The 18,008-nt window shown below is 53.7% G+C and overlaps 7 protein-coding genes across 7 annotated transcripts; 5 read left to right on the forward strand and 2 right to left on the reverse strand.

Annotated features, from left to right (window-relative positions):
* Nucleotides 1–154: 154 nt before the first annotated feature.
* BO66DRAFT_398581 (TATA-binding protein-associated factor TAF6) lies at nucleotides 155–2,063 on the forward strand (the record flags this gene model as incomplete). Its single annotated transcript, XM_025648650.1, has 4 exons — nucleotides 155–173; nucleotides 528–989; nucleotides 1,040–1,458; nucleotides 1,515–2,063. 4 exons carry the CDS (start codon nucleotides 155–157, stop codon nucleotides 2,061–2,063), a joined length of 1,449 nt encoding a protein of 482 aa, XP_025507551.1.
* Nucleotides 2,064–4,018: 1,955 nt separating this feature from the next.
* On the forward strand, nucleotides 4,019–5,580 carry BO66DRAFT_408644 (adenosylmethionine decarboxylase SPE2; the record flags this gene model as incomplete). Its single annotated transcript, XM_025649136.1, has 2 exons — nucleotides 4,019–4,139; nucleotides 4,202–5,580. 2 exons carry the CDS (start codon nucleotides 4,019–4,021, stop codon nucleotides 5,578–5,580), a joined length of 1,500 nt encoding a protein of 499 aa, XP_025507552.1.
* Nucleotides 5,581–6,062: 482 nt separating this feature from the next.
* Nucleotides 6,063–7,781, forward strand: BO66DRAFT_468585 (transcription initiation factor TFIID subunit 11 family protein). The gene is made up of 2 exons (XM_025652661.1): nucleotides 6,063–6,879; nucleotides 7,108–7,781. Exons 1-2 carry the CDS (start codon nucleotides 6,365–6,367, stop codon nucleotides 7,688–7,690), a joined length of 1,098 nt encoding a protein of 365 aa, XP_025507553.1. The 5' UTR covers nucleotides 6,063–6,364; the 3' UTR covers nucleotides 7,691–7,781.
* A 798-nt stretch (nucleotides 7,782–8,579) lies between these two features.
* On the forward strand, nucleotides 8,580–10,961 carry BO66DRAFT_388847 (acyltransferase family protein). Its single transcript, XM_025646655.1, has 3 exons — nucleotides 8,580–9,152; nucleotides 9,243–9,870; nucleotides 9,942–10,961. The coding sequence occupies exons 1-3, from the start codon at nucleotides 9,048–9,050 to the stop codon at nucleotides 10,616–10,618; spliced, it is 1,410 nt and encodes a 469-aa protein (XP_025507554.1). The 5' UTR covers nucleotides 8,580–9,047; the 3' UTR covers nucleotides 10,619–10,961.
* Nucleotides 10,962–12,987: 2,026 nt separating this feature from the next.
* Nucleotides 12,988–14,135, forward strand: BO66DRAFT_468587 (adenylate kinase family protein; the record flags this gene model as incomplete). The annotated part of the gene is made up of 5 exons (XM_025652662.1): nucleotides 12,988–13,252; nucleotides 13,333–13,616; nucleotides 13,677–13,895; nucleotides 13,967–14,026; nucleotides 14,076–14,135. 5 exons carry the CDS (start codon nucleotides 12,988–12,990, stop codon nucleotides 14,133–14,135), a joined length of 888 nt encoding a protein of 295 aa, XP_025507555.1.
* A 214-nt stretch (nucleotides 14,136–14,349) lies between these two features.
* BO66DRAFT_388849 (membrane insertase OXA1) lies at nucleotides 14,350–16,327 on the reverse strand. The gene is made up of 3 exons (XM_025646656.1): nucleotides 16,170–16,327; nucleotides 15,353–16,102; nucleotides 14,350–15,261 (listed from the first exon to the last, which is right to left on the reverse strand). Exons 1-3 carry the CDS (start codon nucleotides 16,221–16,223, stop codon nucleotides 14,617–14,619), a joined length of 1,449 nt encoding a protein of 482 aa, XP_025507556.1. The 5' UTR covers nucleotides 16,224–16,327; the 3' UTR covers nucleotides 14,350–14,616.
* A 221-nt stretch (nucleotides 16,328–16,548) lies between these two features.
* Nucleotides 16,549–17,656, reverse strand: BO66DRAFT_388850 (TOM13-domain-containing protein). Its single transcript, XM_025646657.1, has 2 exons — nucleotides 17,009–17,656; nucleotides 16,549–16,911 (listed from the first exon to the last, which is right to left on the reverse strand). Exons 1-2 carry the CDS (start codon nucleotides 17,282–17,284, stop codon nucleotides 16,795–16,797), a joined length of 393 nt encoding a protein of 130 aa, XP_025507557.1. The 5' UTR covers nucleotides 17,285–17,656; the 3' UTR covers nucleotides 16,549–16,794.
* Between the last annotated feature and the right edge of the window lie 352 nt (nucleotides 17,657–18,008).

Below are 18,008 nucleotides of genomic sequence, written 5' to 3' on the forward strand. Positions count from 1 at the left end.
AGTTTCAGGGAATTGTTGGTTACATGGAGGATGGAAGGTGTGTAGTAGACTATATGAGCAGCTTGAAGCCTCAGGCATGAATGAGTATATAGATTGGAGGATTTCAAGTGTGTCCATTCATAATGCACAATGGCTGTATTCTAACCTGGAAACAATGGAAGCTGTATGCTGCTGTAAGGTCTTTCACTTGATCTATTGATCTATTGGTTTTTTGTGTTCCACAGAGTCCTGATTAAGAATAATAAGGTAGAAACACTGCGGTAGACGTTGTTGAGCTTGCTTGACAGGCCTCGGCGTGAGGGCGGGACAATAATTTCCTGCCGCTTTCCTCTTCCTCCGCTCTCAGTAACAGCTCGGCTTTCCGCGTCGCATCTCCGGTCCTCCTCCATCAGCTCCAATCTATTCTCAGGGCGCTCGATTAACACGAGTGTCGACTCCGTTTTACTTTCATGATTCCTTCATTCGAGAATATAGTTCTCTCTCTTGTCTTCCTCATTTTGTAATAATACTTCTCCCTCCCTCATCAGCCTCCAACACACCTCTCGCCTTTGCTACGACCTCTACCGCACCCTCCTCCGCTCCGCTTCATCTCAGTTCAACCATCGCCATCTCCACCGCCATGTCAGTCTGGAACCCAGATAACATCCGCGATGTTGCCGAGTCGGTGGGCATCGTCAACCTCAACAACGATGTGACCGAGAACCTTGCCCGTGACGTCGAATACCGCATCGCGCAGGTTCTGGAAGAAGCCCTCAAATTCATGCGCCACAGTCGACGAACGCTGCTCTCAACACAAGATGTCGCACAGGCCTTGCGCGTGCTCGATGTCGAGCCACTCTACGGATATGAATCCACGAGGCCCCTGCGGTTCGGGGAGGCGTCGTTGGGACCTGGACAACCGCTGTTCTACGTGGAGGACGAGGAGGTGGACTTCGAAAAGTTGATTAACGCGCCGTTACCCAGAGTGCCCCGAGAAATCTCGTTCACAGGTAAGCATCCCCGGTCTGTCGCTTGGTCTTCCATTGCTGACGCAGCATAGCGCACTGGCTCGCCGTCGAAGGAGTGCAACCGTCCATCCCTCAGAACCCTACCGCGGCCGACTCGAGAAACCTCGAATTGATGTCCAAAGGTCCTAACGCTAGCTCGACGCTCGCGGCTATGAGTGGAGGGGGCAATGTGGCCGTCAAACCGCTGGTCAAGCATGTCTTGTCCAAGGAACTCCAGCTCTACTTCGAAAAAGTCTGCAACGCCTTCCTGGACGATTCCAGCGAAGAGTATCGCACATCAGGCTATGCTAGCCTACGAGAGGATCCGGGACTGCACCAGTTGGTCCCATACTTTGTTCAGTTCATTTCCGAGAAGGTGACCCACGGCCTGAAGGATATCTTTGTCCTTACACAGGTCATGCACATGGCGGAGGCCCTCGTGCAGAACAAATCACTATATGTTGACCCCTATGTGAGTATTACACTACGGAGTAACTTTCGCAAGGGTTACTAATGAGCTATCGGCAGATCCCATCGCTTGTCCCGCCCATTCTCACCTGCCTGATCGCCCGACAACTGGGCGGCAGCGCTGAACTGACCGAGCAGTTTGCCCTCCGTGATCTTTCCGCGTCGCTCCTAGGTCTCATTGCCAAGAAGTACTCGCATTCCTCTCATACGCTCAAGCCACGACTGGCTCGCTCATGTCTGAAGACGTTTTTGGATCCGTCCAAACCATTTGGGGCGCATTACGGCGCCATCATTGGACTTCATGCGGTTGGCGGTGCCGAGGCGGTGCGGGTTCTGATTCTGCCTAACCTGCCGACCTACGGGAACCTGTTGAAGGACGGCATGGCGGAGGACAGCCCACGGCGACCGGAGGCCGAGAGAGTTCTCATGGTTTTGATGGGGGTTCTGGCAACGTTGCGGGAAGGACGCACGGCCCTCACCAACGGGCACGGGGGCGTAGTCACGGAAGACCTGCGGGAGCGATTGAGTGGGAAAGTGGGTGATTTTCTGGCGACGAAGATCAAGGACGTGGGGGAGGTGGAAACCGCGCGGGCCATTCTCGACGCTTGACCGGTTGACCGGTAGAACCCTACAGTACCTAAGGTGGTACTAGGGCCCTAGGCTACAGCAACCCCTCTTTTGTCGCTCCGTATGGGATGATTCATATTTCTTTCGTTTGCTTCTGTTGCAGCAAGAGATGGCGTTTTGGAAAAGGAAATAGGTGTTCTTGTTCTTTCTTGTTTTCCTTTCTACCCCCCATTTCCCCCACTTTCCCTCCTTTTTTTGTGACAGACTGGACGGAGTCATACATACAAAGTTAGTACTAGCATTCTAGCGGTGTCGATAATGATAAGAAATGACGCATGCACGACCTTCAATGGAGAAGTATAAAGAAGATAGGGAAGAAGTGAGGGAGAGTAGAAAGGGATGAAGTGCCAGGCGCAGGTGAAAGGAAGGAAGTAAGATGGTGGAGGGAGTGACAACTCAGAATAATAATACTAAGAATAGTCTAGACTAAATTCCTAACCTTAGTATGACTACTGAGTACTACCGTGTCATTCCTGCCATGTGACTTTCTGCCATTTCCGATTGAATTTTGAATGAATTTTGAATGAATTTCACGACGTCACTGCCTGGAGGGAGAGAAGATCAGCTGAGATAAGCATGAGGGGGAAATGAGTGGGGACCGACCGCCTACTGGATCCAGTAACTCTTCCCTTCTGCCAGCAGTGCTCTGGCCCTGTTCTCTCTGCCTCCCGAGTCCCTCCAGTCCCGCCTGGAACTTTTCTTAGATTATTATTGACGCGGTCAGGCGTCAAAAAAACCACTCACCTGCTCATTCTTCTCCTTCTACAGATCGAATCAGCAGTGGGAGAGTCTGCCAGCCTACCTACAATAATACACCTTATCTCAACTACTAGGTACTCAGGCTCGTTCCTGCATTTCCCTCCAATTACGTATGCCCTTGCCCCTCTTCTTCTCTCCTTCTATCCTGCATTTCCCGGTTCCAGTTCTACTTGTTCCCTCTTCTCTGACCGGTCCTTTTTTTGCCAGGTTCTGTGCTGCAGCCAAAAGCCCAACCCAGATTGGTCTTTTGCGCCCCACGAAACTTTTTTCGGGCCCACAGAATAATAATCACTCAAAAGCATCAACTTCTCTTGCCCCCCCTCACGTCCGCGTCTTTTTCTCTCTGTTTAAATTCTTTCCCACCCCCTCCTTCCCCATTCCTTACTTTGTTGAGGTCTGTTTTGTTTTATTAAAAACAACATATCTTGTCAACCGTTGACTGCTCTTTGAAAGTCAATTCCGGTTGCCCAATCTTCTCTTTTTCCATTTCCCCCGCCTGTTCTATCGCATTGCAACAAAAAGTCGTCTCGCAGATGTCCGATATTCTGGCTTCTCGCGACACCGTGCTGTTTTAAGCTCACTTCTTGTTTCGCCTTCCATGAACCCGAAGGATCTACTGCGATATCTGTCCAAGCCCGCAAAGTAGGCCCTCCTTCTTCCTCCACGGTTCTTTCCTCTGCATCAGAAGAGACCGCCGTGTAACCGATTGCTCATGACTGACTTGTGATCCTTCAGACCTCGATAGCACGATTAACACTCGACCTCGTTTCACTTGCGCAACCTGTTTTCTTCTCCATCTCTAAATCCTAAAAGCAGATACTCTCGTCTGCTAGACCCGATACTTTGAACGGTATCGGAATCTTCCAGAACGGGAGTCGACACCTGATAGTCACCATTCCCTTCGCCAGAGGCTTTTTCCTCCTTTCCCTTTCCTTCCGCCCTCCCTAGTAGCCCTCGAGGCTCTCTTGGAACCTTTCCCTCTCCGGCTGAGCGCCAATTCCGCCCTTGCGATTCAGGGCCTACTCTCTCAGACGGACATAGCCCCCCTGTTCGTCTGGGCAGCAGATAGTGCTTCCTAGGCTCTTTCGTCTACGGTCCACACTTCCAGTCACGCGCTTGCTCCATCACTTGCTCCGTCGCCGCCGCTTATCTCCTTGTCGCATTCAGATTCCGCCAAGATGGTTTACATCGGGATTCCCAAGAACTACACTCAGTCGCCGTCCTCTTTCATGGGGACGCCGTCGCTGACGATCAACCATGAAGCGACCCAGGACCTTGACTCTACCAATGCTTTCGAAGGTAAGCCGGCTTCTTCTGGTGTTACTGCTGGTTTCACGTGCGCAGTGCTGATGTGTTCATAGGACCCGAGAAGCTCCTTGAGGTCTGGTTTGCGCCTTCCGCCCAAGAGCTGGGGTCTGCTGGACCCGCCGGTCTGAAGGCCGTGCCCGAGGAAATCTGGAAGGATATGCTGGATCTCGTCAACTGCCAAGTGCTCTCCATCGTGTCGTCCGAGGATGTGGACGCTTACCTCTTGTCCGAGTCCAGCATGTTTGTCTGGCCTCACAAGTTGATTCTCAAGACTTGTGGCACCACCACCTTGTTGTCTGGCTTGCCCCGCATTCTCGAGATCGCCACTTTGTTTGGCGGCTTCCCGCGCGCTGCGGCGCCCTCGCGTGGCATTTCCGTTGCTGCGGCGCCTTACCGCGTTTTCTACAGTCGCAAGAACTTCCTGTTCCCTGATCGTCAGCGCGGTCCCCACCGTAGCTGGAGAGATGAGGTTCGGACCATGGACCGACTGTTCTTGAACGGTAGCGCCTACATGATCGGCAAGATGAACGGCGAGCACTGGTACTTGTACCTGACTGAGCCCAACACCATGCTCACACCTCCTGCGAGTCCCAAGGCGGATGACGAGGAGATGACTGAGACCAAGATTCTCAGTGTGCCCAGCCATGCTGTCATCCCGGGAGCCGAGGCTATGGATGAGACTCTGGAGGTGCTGATGACTGATTTGGAGGAGGAGAACGCGAAGCAGTTCTACTTGGACCATGCTACTGCAGTGGCAGAGAAGCGGTACCGCAACTTTGAAACCGACAATGATGACCCAGTGGATGTCTTCAGCAACAACTCCGACATGGATGATGTGTCCTCCTCCGACGGGAGCCGCATCCTTCCAGCGGAGCTGACCACCGAGGGTCACGCCTTGGGTACTGTGGTGTCGGAGTCGTGCGGCCTGTCTGATGTTTACCCTAAGTCCAAATTCCCGGAGTCCCGCATTGATGCCTACTTGTTCACTCCCTGCGGATTCTCGGCCAATGGTGTGATCCCATCGCCCGACCAGACCACTGGCACTCACTACTTCACGGTGCACGTTACGCCTGAGCCGCAGTGCTCGTATGCGTCGTTTGAGACCAACGTGCCTCACTCGCAGAACGGACAGACCACTGCGGGGATCATCCAACAGGTGGTGAACATCTTCAAGCCGGGCCGGTTTACCGTGACCTTGTTCGAGGCCAAGCCCGAGTTGCCCGTGGTTGAGGGCGAGTGGGACAGTATCAAGGAGGCCAAGTACTTTGAGCGACAGCTGCTGCGTCGCACCTCCAAGATGGAGCATGTGGAGGGATACCGGCGGGTGGACCGGATTGTGCATGACCTGGACGGATATGACCTGGTGTTCCGCTACTACGAACGTCTTGACTGGAAAGGGGGGGCCCCCAGGCTCGGAGAAGAGCGCGTTTGAGAGCGAAGCCATGTGTCCGTCCGTGTAGGTCATGAAGGATGGCTTTGGTGGTGGAACAGGGAGATTGTGTTCTTGCTTTGATGTGCATTCCGACCTATCTTCAGGTCCTTTCATGTCGGTATTCTGTGCTTGCCTATGCTTCTAGCGATTCGAGTTGCGTTGTGTTCCCAGCATCAGTTCATCGAGTCCTTTATTATCCGTTGAGCGCGGTGGTGTGCCACCTGTGCGTTAGGCCTTGAGTTTCCCTCACCAATTTGAACATGATGATTGAATCTATACTTGCATTCATTCGTAGAAGATGCGCGGGTCGTAGCCTACGACATCAGAAGTAAGGCAAAGGTGAGGTAGAAATAAGCAGTGGCCCTAAAAAGAGGATTGCGTACGCATCGTGGGTCGGCAGAGTTGCCGAATGGGGGCGGGAGGGACCCTCCGATAAGGGAAGGTCGGCTTTCCGTCACTTCTTTCTGTCGCAACACTTCGACCCTCACTCAAACCTTCAATCCATTCACTCACCCACTCCATCTCTCCGTGCACAAAGTACTCATCTTGTGCATGAATGTTTAATGAAATCAATCTATGATACGTACCCATCCGATTCTGCAGCTTTGATCGGGCCCAACTCTGCGACCGTCGCCATCTGAGGCTTGAACACAAACCTTTTTTTTCCCCTCGAACACTGCAGCAGCAGCAACAGCAGCAGCGACAGCGGCAGCGACAAACCCAAAACAACACCCCTACCTCCTCCCCATCATCATCATCATCATAATCCACCATAGAGACAATCATGTCCTCCCCGCCGCCCACGAACCCGTTGAAACGGCCCTCGATCTCCTCGTCAGCCTCGCAGCCGGCGGGCTTCAACCCCAAGCGGCCCCGCATGCACCCGCTCCGCCAGACCTCCTTCCCCAACACGATGGACCTGGACTCGTCGTCGCGGGCCTACAGCGACGCCGGCAGCGTCACGGGCAGCTTCACGGGCAGCCTGGGCGGCACCAGCGCGGACGGGGTGTTTCTGACGACCAAGGGCAAGAAGCGCGGGCGCAAGAGCAAGGCCGAGAAGGAGCGCGAGCAGCGCGCCGAGGAAGGGAGTCTACGGGCGGGGATGATGGATCGGATGGGGTCCGTGGATGCGGAGGGCGCCTCGGTGAGGGCTGGTGCTGGGGGAGGTACAGGGCAAGGAGGAGGAGGAGGCGGAGGCGGGGATGATGCTGATGAGGATGATGATTTTGATGATGAGGGTGAACTACTGGGTAGGGAGGAAGGGACCACGGATACGGAGGCGGAGAAGAAGAATCTTGCGTATGTTCGACACCTTTCCTTTCCTTTTTCTTTTTCTTTACTTGGGTTTCCCCTCCCCCCCCCCCTGATTGCGTTGTTGGGTTTGTGGTGATGGTCGAAAAGTCAAAGGAGAAAAGAAAAAAGCAAGCAAGAGTGGAAGGAAGAGTGAAACAGTCCACGAAAGACAGCAGGAAAAGAAACGAAGAGAATCCCAAACTAACCAGAGTGGTGGGCGGCTGGACCGAACAGATTACTCGTGGACGCGTTTAATCCGCTGCAGTCGGAGCGATACGATCTGTTCAAGCGAGCGAAGCTACGAAAGGAGACGCTACGGAGAATTGTCAATCATGCGCTCTCGCAATCGGTGCCGGCTAGCGTGGTGACGACGATTAACGGATTTACGAAGGTGTTTGCGGGCGAGATTATCGAAAAGGCTCGAACGGTGCAGGCGGAATGGGCCGAAGCCCATGACCAGGCGGCCTTAGCTGCTGTGGCGGCCTCCAGTTCCACCTCGACCACCTCGACCACCTCAACCACCTCAACCACGACGAACCATCATCCCGGAGTGGTCAAGCCACAGGGCATGATAGATAGAGGCGGACCACTGCTGACGACGACTGCTGCCAAAAGCGAAATGAAGGCCAAATTACCTCCCAATCCGCACCGGGGGCAGCTCCTTCCGGCCCATTTGAGGGAAGCGCTTCGGCGGTATAAGCGAGATGGGGAAGGAGGTGGCGTTGGATTCTCCGGATTGAGTATGGGCAATCTGGGGGTTCGGGGGTCGGTGACTTGGGCTGCAGGTAGCGTCGGAGGACGGCGCATCTTTCGTTGAGTGTTGACGAGGTTTGACGAGAGTCGGCCAAGACCCAAGACATTTAGGGACTGAAGGACTGAATCATGAAGAGGAATGGGTTTTGGTCAGGTGGGGGGGGGGGGTTTGAGGTTAGAGGGAGTAAAGAGAGGACCCTCGGGAATTGAGAGAGGGAATGGGAGAGGGCGAGGGTCAAAGTGCCAAGAAAAAAGAGACCCATCAATCATCCCTACCGTGGATAAACCCTGTGTCTGTCAGTGTCAAGTGAGTGAGTGAGTGTACGCCGTACGGTACTCCCCGTTTTCTTTTCCTTTACGACCATCAAATTTTTCTTTTCCCACCTGCCACCTGCCAAAAAAGCGCAGAATGGTGACAGGTCGAAGATGGCGATGTTTTAGACTAATAATACGCGTTTGTCTCCATTATAGTGAGAATGGGTTTCAATGGAGGCTTGATACGGAGTAGTCATTGATCAACGCAACGCAACACAACGCAACGGCAAAAGAGGGGGGCTATAATTAGTTGTTTTCTGGATTATTATTTTTCTTTTTGCATTGTGCATGCAAGAGGGCGAATAAGAGGAATAAGAGGAATAAGAGGGCCACGCAAGTGTGTATTAATGGCATCATAGGGCTCGGCATGGCGCAATTTAGCCAGCCAAGAATGGCCAATCTCTTGTCGTCCGCCCCTGGAAAGCGTGCCAGGAGTGGCAGAGAGTGGCAGAAGTGGCAGAAGTGGCAGAAGTGGCAGAGAGTGCCAGAAAGTGGAAAAGTCCCTCTCAGTCCCTGAGCCTTACGGGTTTCGGCTGGAGGGCTTGGCAGCTCCCTTTTCGGGGCTACTCCAATTCCATCTGGTACTACTGATAAATCGGGCATATGAACGACCCGCCCTACTATGGATGAGTATCTAACTATTCTGTACTGTACGAGTACGGAGGTAGTGCTCACACTCACACTCACAGTCTTTACAGTACTTACGGAGTACTCACTCACTCACTCACTAACTACTACGCCTGCTGCTGCTGCTGTTGCTGCTACCGCTGCCGCCGCCGCTCTTACTGTTACTGTCCGTCCCTTCCTTCCTACCTTCCTTCTTTCCCCTTCCTTCCTTCCTTCCTCCCCTCTTCCTCTTCCTCTTCCTCTTCCTCTTCCTCTTCCTCTTCCTCTTCTTCTACTCACTTCTCCTTCTCTTGTCATTCCTTTCTTCCATCTCTTCTACTCACTTACTTACTCACCTCCTCCTGCCTCTTTCTCCTTCTTCTTACCTCGGCTGTTGGTTGTATCTATGAATGGCTCGCTTGCGTGCCAACTCCAGCCTGTCTTTCTTTGCTCTGTGAATATACATTAGACCTATATTACAATCCTCCTTCATTTCCAGCATGCAGTCATTACAGAAGTCCGGCATTTACACTCGCCTACGGGATACTTTATGGAATCCCAACGCTCCCCCCGGAGACCCTCGCAAAAGTGTCAAGTGGATCGATGTAGGTCCTCCCTCGTGCTCGTCTGTCTACGGTTACGCCTCGTGGGGGACAAGAGAACAACAGCACTAACATACTGACCGGACTGGCTAGGGTCTTCGCGGCATTGCTTCTTTCCTCGTTGTTCTCACCCACCTGGCCCGCGCCTGGGACTATGATCTCTTCGCGCCAAGAGACAAGGAGGGAGTGCCTCCCCGGGTCCTCCAGTGGCCCATCCTCCGCATCCCATGGCAGGGACGACTCGGAGTCACCATCTTCGCTTTCCTCACCGGCTATGTGTGTGCCTTGAAGCCGTTGAAGTTGTCGCGGGCAGGCAATCACCTCAGTGCGTTTTCGACCATTGCCAAGAGCGCCTTCCGCCGCCCTCCGCGCTTAATCTTCCCAGCCACCATTGCCCTGTTTATCTCGTGGGTCATGGCCCAATTCGGTGCCTTTATTGTCGCCAACCGCTCCGACTGCTGGTGGTGTCGATATGCCGCCCCGGATTTGGAAGATTCGTTCTTCAAGGAGGTCATTCGCCTGGGAGGGAACTTCCTCAGCACCTGGACCACCGGGTACATGGCCTATGATGACCACCAATGGGCCTTGCTGCCGTTGCTGAAGGCGTCCATGCTCGTCTATGTCCTGCTCTGCGCCACCATGTACGTCCAGTTCCGGTTTCGCATTGCCATCTACATTGGCATGATGCTGTACTTCCACCAGGACGCCGCCAAGGACACTGGTAAGCTCCACACCCCCGGGTTCCAAACTTCGGCCCCTCGCCTCCTCACTAACTCGCCACCCCCTGGGTAGAAACCTTCCAACTCCAAGCCGTCTATGGCATGCTCCTCAGTGATATGTCTTACGACACCACCTTCCGCTCCCTCGTCGAGGCCCACCGCTGGCCGCGCCGCATCCTCGCCATCGTGATCACCATCGCCGGTCTCTTGATTTGCTCCTATCCCGGCGAGCACCCCGAATGGGCTACCTGGTCCGACTACATGTTCAAGCTGGCCCACTACATCTTCCCTCCCGAAGTCAACATTGGCAAGCGGTACAGTGCCATCGGCGTGGACATGATCATCTTCGCCATCTTCATCTCACCCGGGACGCAGACCTTCCTGGCGAACCGCCTCCTCCTCTGGCTCGGCAAGCAGAGTTTCGCCGTCTACCTCGTCCACGGCACTCTCTTGCGCACTGTTCTGTGCTGGATGCTCTACGGCATCACCGGCCAACCATGGGAGGAGACTGTCGACGAGAACGGCCAGACTGTTCTTCCCCCGTGGTTGCCCATCCGCCCTCCCTGGGTCGTCGCCCTCTGTATCCCGCTCTGGATCGGGCTGGTTTACATTTGCGCCTCCCTGTGGACTGCCTACGTTGACCCTCTCTGCGCCCGCCTCACGGCGTGGATCGAGAAGAAGGTCTTTGACGAGCAAGAAGAGAAGGCCTCCGAGCTGCCGATGCAGTTGCGGCCGATGCCTACCACTTAATCCAGAGGCCTACCATGAGGAGGCGGTTTCCCGGGTTTTTCTGGATTAAAGTGCAGCATGTGAAGATAGGACTTCTTTCTGGCTGGTCCAGGTCCTTGGGGTGTTTTGTCCATAGCCATCTTTTGATATATATAAATATGTATTTCGCTTCTCTTTTATTCTTGGGTCTGGCAGGTTTGGGATGGTGGAAAAGGTGGTGGGAGCATTTGGAGATGGATGGAGTACTTGACATATACCTCGCATCCTCAGGTTCACATGTACTCATAACTTTGGTGTGGTCAAATGCACCCCTATTCGTACCCTGCTGTGCCTATGTAAGAAGAATTCCTTGCCTATGTCCGAGGAAGGTGAACTTAATGGTTCATTCAAGTAGCCCACTGATTGTGCGGGCTGGAGTATATACAGATGTAGTCTAGTTCAATACAGGACTGACACGAGCACTCTTAAAGAACCACACACAACGAGATCTCCTCTGCTTCATCTTCCTTGGCTATAGTCTCCAGGGACCACGCAATACTCTGTGCGGGTTTTGGGATCTCCTCGAGAGCCAATCCGCACGGCTAGAAGGATATACAAGATGGATTAATATACATGAGAGTAAACACACACGTGTGAGTATATATGTGGAGAAATTATATACATAAGTACGAAAGCAATGATCAACACCCCACAAATGACCAAATCTCCTTTCCATTTTGTGTTCCCCCCCCCCGGCCGCCACCCTGATAACCTACTCCGGCGGCAGGGGGGAGGGGAAGGGAAGGGAAGGTATTGTAGTATCAAAGCCGCATGCCGATCTGATCTGGTCTCTCTGTCTGGGCATGAGTAGTGAACTTAACGTGACGTGATGGAGGGGAGTCACGGTCACGAACCTTTTTTTTTTGTTTATATATATATATATATGTATACGTGTGTGTTTAGGGCGAGGCTGCGCCACCGGGTTAAATTTGAGATTGATTTGGTGATGCTAACTGAATTCTGACGGCCGACGGCCGACCTTCCGTAGTGCGGCTGGACCAAGGCTGGGAGTTTTTGGTAGGGTTTGGACCTTTGGGCGGTTCCCAGCCTTGGTCCAGCCGGGACCCTAGCCTGAGGAAGGGAGTGAGGTTGCCCTATATCCTATGTATAGGGTTGAGTTGAGTTGAGTTGAGTTGAGTTGAGTTGAGTTGAGTTGAGTTGAGTAAAGATGCTTGTGTTGATGCTGTTTGGTGATGGTATGTATGGGTGGGTCTGTGGGGATGACATTAGTGATTAGTGATTAGTGGTTGGGGTGGATTGGGGGGGGTAGCTTGACGGACTTTTTGTATATTTATTATGTGTATATATATTTGCATAGGCCGAGGTTGGGCCAGTGTTCAACTATGAGATTGATTTGGTGATGCTGTCGATCAATTGATTCTGACGGCCGACGGCCGACCTTCCGTAGTGCGGCTGGACCAAGGCTGGGAATTTTTGGGAAGTTTGGATCTTTGGGCGGTTCCCCAGCCTTGGTCCAGCCGGGACCCTAGCCTGAGGAAGGGAGTGAGCTTGTCCTCTGGAAAGAGGGTTATTCTGTGTAGGCGGAGGTGTTAGCTGCGAGGTTGATCTGGTTGCTGGGCTCATACGTGGAGAGAAGATAGGAGACGAGAAGGAGACAGGAGACACGATGCGAAAGAAGTTGATGGATCTGGACTTGCTAGGGTGTTATAAACCCTTTCCCTTCATCCTGAAGGATGGGATGGGAGAAGGACTTGGTATTGTGGATGGCTGGAGCTGTGTCTGAGGATTAGCTTCTGGGTTGAGCGGTGGGATGGAGGAGGGATCATGGCCAGAAGATAGGTCTTTTGCTATACACGTACCAGGCCCGAAGGCGGTTTCTTCGAGGGACCGCATACTGAACTGAACTGCAAGAGGTCTTGCTTGATACCTCGAGTATGGATCTGAAGTGTGTTTTGGGTTGGTTCACCACCAAAGGACACCATGAAAGGAGATTCACGAGAAAGAGATAGCTACAGGGGGTGATGAAAGAGAGGAAAGAAAATGGAGCAACGCAACACAAACAACACCAGCTCACGACAACGACGACATCATAGGGCTCCGCTTCTAGGCAACGGTCGTCTCCAGTGCTGCATCGCATCGTCGCCGACTAAGCGACACAGACGGGGTTCACTGGCCATATTGAATGAGAGTGCATGGGATCAGAAACATGCTTCCTTTCTCACCTTTTTCACTTCATGCCGGCCGCTTCTCTGATCCCGAAGCAGACGCAGGCGATACTTGTTCTAACTGCAGGAAGGACCTGTTTCCTTTCAAGGAATCTATACTGATAGCTGATACCACCGGCCAGAACACTGATACGCCCACCACAACACTGATAAACAGGCCAGAACATGAGCCCCCCCGAGATGAACCAGCAGATCGAGCTGCCAATCCGCCTGAAGCCGGCACTTACTCGAAGCGTTGCTTGCCAAAATCATCGACATCTCGCGAGTGCCGGAATCTTGCATCACCACGAATATCGCTACGAGCGGATCCTTCACATTCAAGATAAATCCCTTCCCAGCGTCGGACTTCTGGCCATGAGACCCCGTCACAGACCCACGGAAGAGCTGCCCCCGGCCGATCTATCCAGCGCCGTCGTGTTCGTTGTCACAGGTAAGTCCTGCGGGAATTTGACTTAGGGCTCGGGCTCGGGCTCGGGCTCGAATTGTGAGACTGATATGCTGCCAACGCAGGAGCGCCCGGCGCCGGCAAGACCACCGTCGCCGTCGACCTGGCCAAGGACGAAGAGCTCGGCTACCTGGAAGTCGACGCCCTCGTCGAGCAAGAGGAGCGCAGGCTGGGGTTCCGTCTCTCGAAACCGGTCCCCGACGGCGAGGGCGAGCACAAGATCGTTCCGAACGCCGTGCTCTTCAGCCTCATCAAGCAGGAGATCGCGGAGCAGATGGCCGCCGACGTGTACGAGTTCGTCATCGACGGCCTCGTCATGATGCCGGCAGCGCATGACTTCTTGGATCGAGTAGGGTTCAACCACCCCCACAGGACCGGGGCTTGTGCTAACGGGTGGTGGGTGTCGTAGTGCTTCAACTTCCAGCACACCCTGCTGCTGCACGCCGACGCCAAGATCCGCTTCTCCCGCTGGTCGTGTCGGCGCTCGATGCTGAATGGGCCTCGCATCTCCCGTGCACAGTACGACCGTGCCCGCCACAAGTTCTTCCGGAATTCGCAGCCCTTCCTGGTCGCCGATAGGGTTTATCTCTCCGAAGCGCATCAGGGCCTCACGGAGTCCACACGCATGGTAGGTGTGCAAGCTATCGGGTTTTCGGAAAGAAGATTGGATGACTGATGATAATGCGGCCATCGTCTTAGTTTGACACGGGTGAAATGCCTCAAATGTATTGGTATCCCAGCCTTCGTCGCTGCGTTCAAGTGAGATTCTTGCCCCGGGCTCAGAGACGTGGTACTGATCCTTTGGTAGCAGGTGCTTATTCATCAAGCAGGGAGATACCTCGATGCCATGATTGAGGCGGAGAATTGAGGCACAGGGCGAGGTTCAGGGTCAGAAGCGAGATGTGTAGTGTGTGATGACTGACGTTGTTCTTCACTGCTTATTGATCTAGTTCTTTGGAACTTCTGGCTGTATTGGACTGCAGTATAGCTGTGCCTGTTTGTATTTGCGATGAGGTGGACGGTGCAAAAGAAAGGAAGGAGATTAAAGAAGTGTTGTTAGTGACGGTAGTTAACAAAATCCCCGGTGCTGACAAAGCCCAGACACTGAGGCCCAACCGTGAGGAAACTATGGACAAGATCATTGCAGATCCCAAATCCCAATGCATTCTTAATAAACAAGGTTGGAAGCACATGGTAATCATGCAGATGATGAAATGAAAGAAAATGAGAATGAAAATCGAACAAAGCACCCATAATATACAGAGAAATACAACTCCCAAAAGTCCACTCCAGCTAGCTGATCATGTCCAGTCCGCATCCTTTCTGGTGCAGGGTCTAGTGTGTGGAATTCATCGCTTCATCGTTGAACGGGCCTGCTGGCGCTGCTGCTCCAACAGCCTCATGTGCGCCTCGCGGCGGGCCCGGTTCCGCTCCTCGCGCTTATACTCCTCCTCTTCCTTTCTCCGCCTCTCGTAGTCCTCCGCCGTCTTGCGGTCCTTCTCGCTCAACCGCGGGGGCTGCGCCACCGATCCGTCCTCGTTCAGCTTGGGCCCCGTGCCACGGATCTCGTCGATCTTGCTGCTTGCCTCCTGCTTGATTTTGTCCTTGGACTGCTTGAAGTTTTGAATCGCACGGTCGATATAGCTCACCTGCTGCTCCGGAGCACCGGCAGCGGCAGCGGCGGCGGCGGCTTCCCGCTGCTTAGCAGTTTCAGCCTCCATCATCTCACGGAGCATGCGGATGGGGTTCTTCTGCTCTTGGCCAGGAGCCAACTCAACCTTTTCCACCTGGGCGATCCCGGCCCATTGGCGGAAAGCAGGCTTGGAAAGCAGGTACGCCTGGGTCATACCAACGAGACCGGTGCTCGTGAAGTACAGCTGCAGAGCCGCAGGGAAAAAGGCCATGAACATGAAGGAAATGGCAGGAAGACCGTACTGCACCGCCCTTCCAATCTCGGTGTTCTGCATGGCGTTGCCTCCAGACTCTCCTCCTTTCTGTTGCGGGAGGCCGCGGTTAGCAAGCGTGCCTCGGTCCAGGAGCCCAATGGGAGACAAGAACGAGTCATCGAAAGGTGGCAGCACATACCTTGAGGGAGAAGTACAGGAAGAAGGAGCTGACGGCGGGCAGGATGTAGAGGGGGTCGGCAATTGTAAGATCCTGGAGCCAACCAACATGCTCCGAGGTTAAAGCGGGCACCGGCAAGGAAGTCATGCCTTTGATTACCCGGTAGCACCCAAAGCCGAGGGGAATCTGGATCATGGGAATCATTGCCTTCCAAGGCTGGATGCCGTGCTTGGTGTGCAGCTCCTGCATGTCGGCCCGGGCCTTGTTCATCTCGAGCATGTTGCTCTCACGCGAGGCGGCCATCTGCTTGGCCCGGATCGGGGTCGTGAGGTGTTTGATGTTGTTGAGCTTGGTTGTGGCATTGGCAGCCTCGAGCGTGGGCTTCACCATGGCCAGACGGACCAGCAAACCAGTGCCGATAATACTCGCCCACCACGGGAGTCCCGAGTAGATGTGAACATGCTCGATGATCCATTCTATCGTCGAGGAGAAACCCCAGCCGTAGTCCAACCCCAATTCTTTCAGGTAGCCAATCTTCTCCGGGATCGTCGTGATGTCAATCTCCACCAAGTCTGGCACGGCCTCAACAACTTCGGGAGTAGGAACGACGGTAGGAGCGTCTGCGGGGGCGGCCGTGGTCGAATTGAAACGAGCAGCGGAGATAGCAGGGATGGCGGACGCAGACCGCAGCGAGGAAGACTTAGCCATGGGCCGGCTGGACGCTCCATAGCGAAGAGCGTTTCTGGAGGCTTGCGATCGGAATGAGGACATCTGTAGGACCGAGTTAATTAAACTGGGGGAGTTGGGGAAATTAAAGCGAAGGCGTAAATAAACTCACCGATCGACTAGAGCGCGAGAAGGCAAGCGATCGCTGGCGGGCAATGGTAGGCATAGCGCCGCGGCCAGCAAGACCAGTTCTTCCCAACATGGTTGTTGAATTGAAATGCCGAGTTGGGGACTGGAGAGGAGACAATCGGAGGGGGTGGGTGACTGGACTGAGGGACACCAGAATGGGAAAATCGGGGCTCCGGCGACGGAGCGCTTTTTTGTTGCCAAGCCGTGTTTTTCTGCCGGGCGGCCGGAGGTGAAGAGGGCCAAGTGACCCAGCATCGTCGGCGGACACCCGGTCTAGGATCAGAGCAACATTGACTGACTATTGTGTATCATGTAACTATACTTGGTGTTGAGGGGTGAGTCCACAGTATTTGTATTGATCAGTTCATTCTCTTTGTGAAGAATATGCTACAAATTTGTCACATGTATGAGCTTCGCCGGACGCCGTTAGGTCAAGCCTATCAACTGATGCTTAGATCTATGTACACTAGAACTTCTCAACAAACGCGCGCATCCTGCGCTGCTTGCTTTGACAGATGGAATGCGTTCGGAAGACTGTTCCCTAGCCTGCCCTGATGACCGCTTCACCGGTTTTAAGGATCTATAATGCTGCCTTCCCCAATCATCATCTACTCCAAGGACGTGGTGTCTTGCAGACCAGCAGCTCTAGTGCTCCGTCGCTGCGGGAGCTCGCGCACTTCAATGCCAGGTCCAGCTGGTCTAGATCGCCGATGCATAGGGAATACCTGCAATGATCGCGGGGTTAGCACATCTGCCGGTCAACATCGTGGAGAGGAGCAGGTCCGCCCCTGCCTCCCACGACAGGGATCCACGCTTTCCTACCTTTGTCCCGGACCAGCCTAGCCTGTAGGCAGCCTCATGTGCAAACAACTCGCCAAATCCCAACATCAAGCCGTTCACGAAAGGAAGCACCAGGTTGATCGCGGCGCCGCGCAAAATGCTCCAGAACGTCGGGGGCTTGTAGAGGATCAGAGGGGAGCTCGAAGTGGAAGAGGAATGCGAGGAGTCATCGTGGTTGGCGGAATAAACTTCGGAGTCCGAGTGGACAGTCAGTCCAGATTCGTAGAGCTCCCCGGAGTTGGAGAGGTCGGCGGCCATGATGCGGGGAGGGAGCAAGGTATATCCAACGGGGGTATCTTAGGAGAGAGATATGGGAGGGCTGAGGTTTGTCCAAAACAATGATCTGCTCGCAGAAGTCGAATCAGTGGTTCCCGGTGGAGATGAAGGCCGACAAATCAACAGCCGAAGTGGACGGGGGTAGCTTGTAAGGTATCTTGTTGAGGTTGTTCAACGAGTGGATGGAATGAATGCTCCAATACACCTGACCTGCGCGGCGGTTATGTAAGCCGCAGAGCTGCTCGCTCGTCAGTTGCGCAACGCCCAGCACCACCGCGTGTGAAACTGCCAAGGGAGTCTATGATGCTTTGAGAATGGAAACTGGTAGTTTATAGACTACACATAGTATATAAGGTGCATGGTACTTCCCCATGACCTAGTTAACTGCGGAGTACAGTATACTTATAGCTATCAAGACTGCCGACTGTTTCTGCCTGAGGCTTCAATGTGGAATCGATGAATAGACGGAAGATCCCCTCTTCCGGATGACCAATCAGGCAACAGTGACGTACCTCAGCTTGTCAGCTCGTCCTCATTGTTGTTTCCAGCTTCAACTATAGTAAAGCTACTACCAGTTGTACCCACCAGATCTCCTTCCTTGTTCACAAGGCGCCTCCCGCCAACTATCATCTCTTCTGCATACTCCTGAAAATATCTGGACGGTACTCTGTTTTAAGTGAACGAGTGACTTCATTCTCAAACCAAT

This window comes from Aspergillus aculeatinus, assembly GCF_003184765.1.
Source record: "Aspergillus aculeatinus CBS 121060 unplaced genomic scaffold BO66scaffold_6, whole genome shotgun sequence".
Lineage (NCBI taxonomy): Eukaryota > Fungi > Ascomycota > Eurotiomycetes > Eurotiales > Aspergillaceae > Aspergillus > Aspergillus aculeatinus.